Below are 6,893 nucleotides of genomic sequence, written 5' to 3' on the forward strand. Positions count from 1 at the left end.
GGAACAGCCAGGACAGTGGGATGTGTCCCTGGGATGTGTGTGTCCCTCTGGAACAGCCAGGACAGTGGGATGTGTGTGTCCCCTGTGGAACAGCCAGGACAGTGGGATGTGTCCCTGGGATGTGTGTGTCCCTCTGGAACAGCCAGGACAGTGGGATGTGTCTGGCTGTACTGCTGCATGCCGGGGGCTCTCTGGAGCCCTGGAGCTCTGCGGGGCAGCGTCCTGTGCTTGCAGCAATTCCAGGGAGGAGTGAGAGGGATTAAATGTGCTGCATTAAACCTCTCTGTCAGTCAGTTCTTGCTTGGCCGCCTTGTCCCTGCTCGGGGCAGTTTTGTTGGGATAGAGTTTGCATGGCTGGCCAGACACAGTGCTGTCATCTTCCTCTGTGGAGTGTGGGATGCTTTATCCTCCTTCCTTCTCCTCCTCAGCTCTCATCCCCTTGCTTCCCATCCCTTCCTGTGCCTGTCAGAGCAGGAATACACAGCATATGCTCAGGCTGGTCACGTTTTCCTTGGGCACAGCTCTCCAATCCCTCAGGCAGGCTGGTCTGGGACAGGAGGGCAGGAATGATGGAGCTCCTTAAAACTGGCTGTGGCTGAGTGGGAGTCTGAATTCCCTTGAGCTGCCCCCACCCTTGTGCTCTCCCTCCTCTCCCTCAGGAGGGTGTCCCGGAGGAGACGGACGACTTTGGGGAGTTCCGGATGCGCGTCTCGGACCTGGTGAAAGACCTGATCTTCCTGGTGGGCTCCGTGGAGTGTTTTGCTCAGGTGAGTTTGAGGGAGTGTCTTGAGGTGCGGGCACGTCCCACGGGAGGTCACCGAGCCCTGGTGGCCCTTGGGCTGGGAGGAGGTCACAGACATCTCCTCGTGCACAGGGAAGAGTGTGGGGGGAACTTGTCAGGGAGAGCGGGTGTGGGAAAGCAGGAGGTGTGGGAGCAGCAGGAGGGGGTGGGAGGGGGCTGAGGATTTTGGGTTTGGAGGGTGAGGGGGTTGAGGACCAGGGGGCTTGGTGGGTGGAGGGGGGGCTGTGGAATGAGGCCACCTCGCGGGGTGGGATTGGTGGCCAGACTCCCCCGGGTTGGTGGCCTCCCAAGTGACTGCTCCTCCCCACAGCTCTACGCCACCCTGAAGGACGGGAACCCGCCCTGGGAGGTGACGGAAGCCGTGCTCTTCATCATGGCCTCCATAGCCAAGAGCGTCGACCAGTGAGTGCTGACAGCCCACCCGGGCCTGGGGGGGACTGGGGCTGCCTCAGTGGAACAGAGACAGCACAGATATCCCAAGGACATTCCCATTCCTGGGATTGTCCCAGGCTGGGTTGGATGGGCTTGGAGCAACCCGGACTAGTGGAAGGTGTCCCTGCCCATAGCAGGGCGTGAGACTGGATGGGCTCTAAGGTCCTTCCCAACCCAAACCATTCATTGTGGATCCTTCCACATGCAGATCCTTCCACTTCTGGGTAGACTTTTCCTAGATATCTTTATGGAAGGTTAAATCACTGGAAGTGTTTTTCCTCCCCTGTTATTGGAAGCGTTGGACAGGTGACACCTGGGGCAGTGAGTGCAGCAGTCCTGGGCACTGCCAGCAGTGTGACAGCCTGGCTGGCCTTCACTGGGCTGGAAATGCTGTTCCTTCCTTCCCTGGTGGGCTGGGAACGCTGTCCTTCCCTTCCCTGGGCCCTGGGATTGCCATTCCTCCCTTCCCTGGGAGCTGGGGGAGTCACCTCTGTCCCTACACATCACCAGCTCCCCTTATCTGTGTGAAGGCTCATTCTCTCCCATTCCTTGTTCCCGGGAGCGCTGCCTTGGAGCACTGGGGACTCTGCTCCCACCAGCGTGTCCCACAAGGCTCCAGTCTGGGATGGCCCCGTCACCCCCTCCCACACTGGAACAGGCAGTTCCCACGGGATTAATGCCCCTTGTCCTCGTGCCCAGCTCTTCTGGAGGAGTTCAGTGTTCCCTGTGCCGTGTGTGTCCGGATCCCGGCTCCAGCAGCCCCTCCCAGCCCACGTGGCGGCTGTGGCGGCTCCAGGGGCTCATCCGGCGCCTTTCCCGCAGGGAGAACAACCCGACGCTGGTGGAGGTGCTGGAGGGGGTGGTGCGGCTGCCCGAGTCGGTGCACACGGCCGTGCGCTACACCAGCATCGAGCTGGTGGGCGAGATGAGCGAGGTGGTGGACAGGAACCCGCAGTTCCTGGGTGAGTGCCCTCACACCCGCTGTGCCCGCCGCCCCCTGACCCCGTGTACTCATTGGGTACCTGTGTACCCATCAGGTACCCGTGTCTGTGCACATCCCGTGGTGGGGTACCCAATAAAAGGGCTCTGTGACCGCCCCCCTGACCCCATGTACCCATCAGGTACCTGTGTCTCTGCACATCCTGTGCTTGGGTACCCGATAAAAGGGCTCTGTGACCGCCCCCCTGACCCCGTGTACCCATTGGGTACCCGTGTACCCATCAGGTACCCGTGTCTCTGCACATCCCATGCTGGGGTACCCTATAAAGGGGCTCTGTGACCGCCCCCCTGACCCCATGTACCCATCGGGTACCCGTGTACCCATCAGGTACCCGTGTCTCTGCACATCCCATGCTGGGGTACCCAATAAAAGGGCTCTGTGACCGCCCCCCTGGCCCCATGTACCCATCGGGTACCCGTGTCTCTGCACATCCCGTGCTGGGGTACCCGATAAAAGGGCTCTGTGACCGCCCCCCTGACCCCGTGTACCCCTCGGGTACCCGTGTCTCTGCACATCCCATGCTGGGGTACCCGATAAAAGGGCTCTGTGACCGCCCCCCTGACCCCGTGTACCCNCCCGTGTACCCCTCGGGTACCCGTGTCTCTGCACATCCCATGCTGGGGTACCCGATAAAAGGGCTCTGTGACCGCCCCCCTGACCCCGTGTACCCATCAGGTACCTGTGTCTCTGCACATCCCGTGCTGGGGTACCCGATAAAAGGGCTCTGTGACCGCCCCCCTGACCCCCTGTCTCTGCAGACCCCGTGCTCGGGTACCTGATGAAGGGGCTCTGTGACCGGCGCCTGGCGTCAGCTGCTGCCAAGGCCATCCACAACATCTGCTCCGTGTGCCGGGACCACATGGCCCAGCACTTCTCCGGCCTCCTGGAGATCGCCCGCGCCCTCGACTCCTTCGCGCTGTCCCCCGAGGCCGCCGTGGGGCTGCTCAAGGGTGGGTACGGCAGGGACGGGGATCCCGGGGATCAGCAGGGGATCTGCGGGGTCGGGGGGGTATCCGTGGGATCTGCTGGGGTGTCCATGAGGAACTGCCAGGGTATCTGTGGGGAACTGCCAGGGTATCCATGCTGGGATATTTGTGGGATCTGCAGGGGTATTCAGGGGGAACTGCTGCAGTGTCCATGGGAACTGCTGAGGTATCCATGGGATCTGCTGGAGTGTGCACAGGGAACTGCCAGGGTATCCATGGGCTCTGCTGAGGTATCCATGGGGAACTGCTGAGGTATCCATGGGGAACTGCTGGGGTATCCATGGGGGACTGTTGGGATGTCCATGGAGCTGTGCTGGGGTGTCCATGGGGATTGCTTGCCAGAGTGTTGAACCCTGTCCTCACAGGGTTTGTCCCAGTGTACCCTGAGCCACATTCCACGTTCAGAGTCTCCTCAGCAGCTCCCTTGGGGCAGGAGACAGAAATAAATCCTTTGGGATTGGTAACTGTCCCCATCCCGTGGAGCATCTCTGGTCTGGACATGTGGGAAGAACACATGGGAAATGCTCCCAGCCAGGCTGACAGTGGGTCAGTGCTTCATCCACACACGGGGAATCAGCTGCTGGACACAGAGGGTGGAGAATCAGGAGTGTTGGTGATTTTAGAGAATTGGGGCCCAAGAATGGAGGTTTTAACTCCAGTTTGCACTTGGAGCGTTGGCATCTCACTGAGCATTGGGCACTGTGTGCCTCTTCAGCCACGGCTGGTTTCGGGGATGTGCCTAAAGATTCCCAATGGATTCACGTGCCACTGGAGCCGTTAACCCAGAGCAGCTCTGGAGCGTGTGCCAGGGAGCCTTCCCGGGGCTGTGCTGCCCCTGGAGACACAGCTCCCCCTGTTCCACTTGTGTGCAGTCCTGTCTGGATGCAGCAGCACCAGTAGAGCTCCTCCTCTCCTTCCCAAAGGGCTCGCTGCCCCTCCCTTAGAGCCACGCCAGGAATTCCCGAGCCAGGGAGATGTTCCCCCGGCGCCGTTGGCACCGCAGCAGCCCCGGGAATGCCAGAGCCGGGCTGTGCCACGGCTGCCCATAGGAGAGTCCCCATGGCTCAGTGTTCCTCGTGTTCCGTGGCTGGGAGCCCTGAAACACCTCCACTGGAACTTCCCAGGACCTCGTGGTGCTGCTGGGCAGGCACAGGGACACTGGGGACATTCCAGGCGGCCCAGCTGTGCTCGTGGTGTCCGTCTGCCTGTCCATGTCCCTCATGTTGGCATCGCTTCCCGTCCTGCTGGTTCAGCCGCGGGGAAACTCTCCCGGTCCCTGCCCTCTCCCGGAGCTGTTACGCTTGGGAACGTCATCACCCCCCGCTCCCCATGCTGTGTCCTTGCTCCTGAGCCCCCTGTCCTTGCAGGGACGGCGCTGGTGCTGGCCCGGCTGCCCCTGGAGAAGATCGCCGAGTGTCTGAGCGAGCTCTGCGCCGTGCAGGTGCTGGCACTCAAGAAGGTGCGTCCAGACGGGGCACAGTGGGGACGGCAGCTGGGAGGGGACAGCGGGGACAGTGGGGACAGTGGGGATGGCAGCTGGGAGGGGACAGTGGGGACAGTGGGGACAGCGGCTGGGAGGGGACAGTGGGGACGGCAGCTGGGAGGGGACAGTGGGGACAGTGGGGACAGCAGCTGGGAGGGGACAGCGGGGACAGTGGGGACAATGGGGACAGCGGCTGGGAGGGGACAGCGGCTGCCCAGGCCCTGACCCTGCCATGACAACTGTGTCCTCAGAGCCAGAGGTGTATCCTGGAGGCACAAAATTGTTTGGGTTGGAAAAGCCCCTAGAGCCTGTCAAGTCCAGTGTTTCCCCAAGGCCACCACTAACCCATGTCCCCAGGTGCCACATCCACAGGGCTTTGAAATCCCCCCAGGGATGGGGACTCCACTCCTTCTCTGGGCAGCTGTGCCAGGGCTGGACAGCCCTTTCCCTGAAGGAGTTTTCCCAACATCCAACCTGACCCTGCCCTGGCACAGCTTGAGGCCGTTTCCTCTCACCCTGTGCTTTGTTCCCTGGGAGCAGAGCCCAGCCCTCACACAGGATGAGTCCAGGACCAAGCCCATCCCTAAGCCCCCCCTGGTTGGGAAGCACCAAGCTGGTGGTGTGTGCTGTGTTACATGGAAGGAGAATGATCCCTGGAAATCAATTTCTGTGCCAGGAGCCCAGGAGCCATCCTGACCCCACTGTCGTGGGCAGCTTCCACCCTGTATCTCCAGGATGGAAATCAACTTCCATGTGGGACACAGGGCCCCAAAAAGGTCATGTTCTATCCCAGAACTCCGTTGACCTGAGTGACCTTTCCATGCAGACCCAGGAGAACAGAGCAGAAATCTCAGGATGGCAGGAGGAGGGAGGGAAGCCTCGGGAAGGGGATGTGTCTGTGGTTCTGGGGAGCTCCTCCCGCTGCCCTCACCCCTTGGCTGGCTCCTTCCACCTCCCACCCTGCTCCTCTGAGACCCCTGGGGATGGGCTCTGGAGGGGACCCAGGGAGAAGCCTCTGAGCTGTCAGGGCACCCTCTGTGTGTGGCCAAGACCGGGGCTGCTGGGCCAGCTGTGCTCCCTGGGAGCAGGGCTGCCTGTGGTCCTGAAATCCCATCCCTTTCCCTTGATTTCCAGCTGCTCTCCCAGGAGCCAAGCAATGGCCTCTCCTCAGACCCTACAGTGCCCCTGGATCGACTCGCCGTCATCTTCAGGTGAGGAAGGAGGAGCTGAGACACATCTGGGGCAAAGCTGCTCCCCAGAGCCCTGACCCTGAATCTGTGCCAGCTCCTTCTCCCCAGCCCACGGGGAATGGGCTGGAAGCTGCTGCTTCCCCAGGTTCCAGCTCTCGAGCCCCCCGAGCCTGTTCCTGGTCCCCTTCCTGCAGCTCCAACCTGTTTCCTTGGCTTTAATCCCAACCCCCCTTAATCCTTGGCTGTTCCCACAGACACACCAACCCCATTGTCGAGAACGGCCAGGTCCACCCGTGCCAAAAAGTCATTCAGGAGGTGCGTGGGAGCAGCTGGGATTTGGGGAGGGGGCTTGGGGGGTTCTGGGTGTGTCATACAGGGTCACTGTCCCTGGGTGTTGGCAGATCCACGTGTCCGATGGTGCCTCTGCCCAGGGGAGAGGAGCTGGGGAGTGTTGTCCCATCCCTCCTGGAATCAGGGTCTGGGGAGCGTGGGGGGAAATTTGGGTCTTTGACTCCCTGGAAGGGGCCCTGGGTCTCAGGTCTCCGATTTCCCTGCCCATACCCTGTTTGTGCTGCACCAGAGCAGATAAACCGCTCCAGGCTCCCCGCAAAGCTCCTGTTCTCCCACAGCCTCCTGCCCGCGCTGGGATTCGGGTGTTTTGGGGATCGGGAGGGGGTTGGGGGGTGTGTCCCGGGGTCGGGTGTGACCCTTCCCGCCTGTCCGGGCCCAGATCTGGCCGGTGCTGTCGGAGACCCTGAACAAGCACAGTGCCGACAACCGGATCGTGGAGCGCTGCTGCCGCTGCCTGCGCTTCGCCGTGCGCTGCGTCGGCAAGGGCTCGGCAGCCCTGCTGCAGCCCCTCGTCACACAGGTACACACGGGGGCACTGCTGGCACGGGGGGGACAGGGACACTGCTGGCACGGGGGGGACAGGGACACTGCTGGCACAGGGGGGACACCAGGGACACTGCTGGCACGGGGGGGACAGGGACACTGCTGG

At 61.9% G+C, this 6,893-nt stretch overlaps 1 protein-coding gene across 1 annotated transcript in view; it reads left to right on the forward strand.

The window, feature by feature from the left end:
- TNPO3 (transportin 3) overlaps nucleotides 1-6,893 on the forward strand; it is a 24,674-nt gene that overhangs the window by 13,143 nt on the left and 4,638 nt on the right. The window contains exons 9-16 of the mRNA XM_017838904.1: nucleotides 660-767; nucleotides 1,113-1,204; nucleotides 2,057-2,196; nucleotides 2,993-3,184; nucleotides 4,588-4,679; nucleotides 5,838-5,914; nucleotides 6,148-6,208; nucleotides 6,624-6,764. Coding sequence (XP_017694393.1) covers nucleotides 660-767; nucleotides 1,113-1,204; nucleotides 2,057-2,196; nucleotides 2,993-3,184; nucleotides 4,588-4,679; nucleotides 5,838-5,914; nucleotides 6,148-6,208; nucleotides 6,624-6,764 — 903 coding nt within the window. The remainder of the gene's footprint in view (nucleotides 1-659; nucleotides 768-1,112; nucleotides 1,205-2,056; nucleotides 2,197-2,992; nucleotides 3,185-4,587; nucleotides 4,680-5,837; nucleotides 5,915-6,147; nucleotides 6,209-6,623; nucleotides 6,765-6,893) is intronic.

This window comes from Lepidothrix coronata, unplaced genomic scaffold (assembly GCF_001604755.1).
Source record: "Lepidothrix coronata isolate B3197 unplaced genomic scaffold, Lepidothrix_coronata-1.0 Scaffold368, whole genome shotgun sequence".
NCBI classification, from domain to species: Eukaryota; Metazoa; Chordata; class Aves; order Passeriformes; family Pipridae; genus Lepidothrix; species Lepidothrix coronata.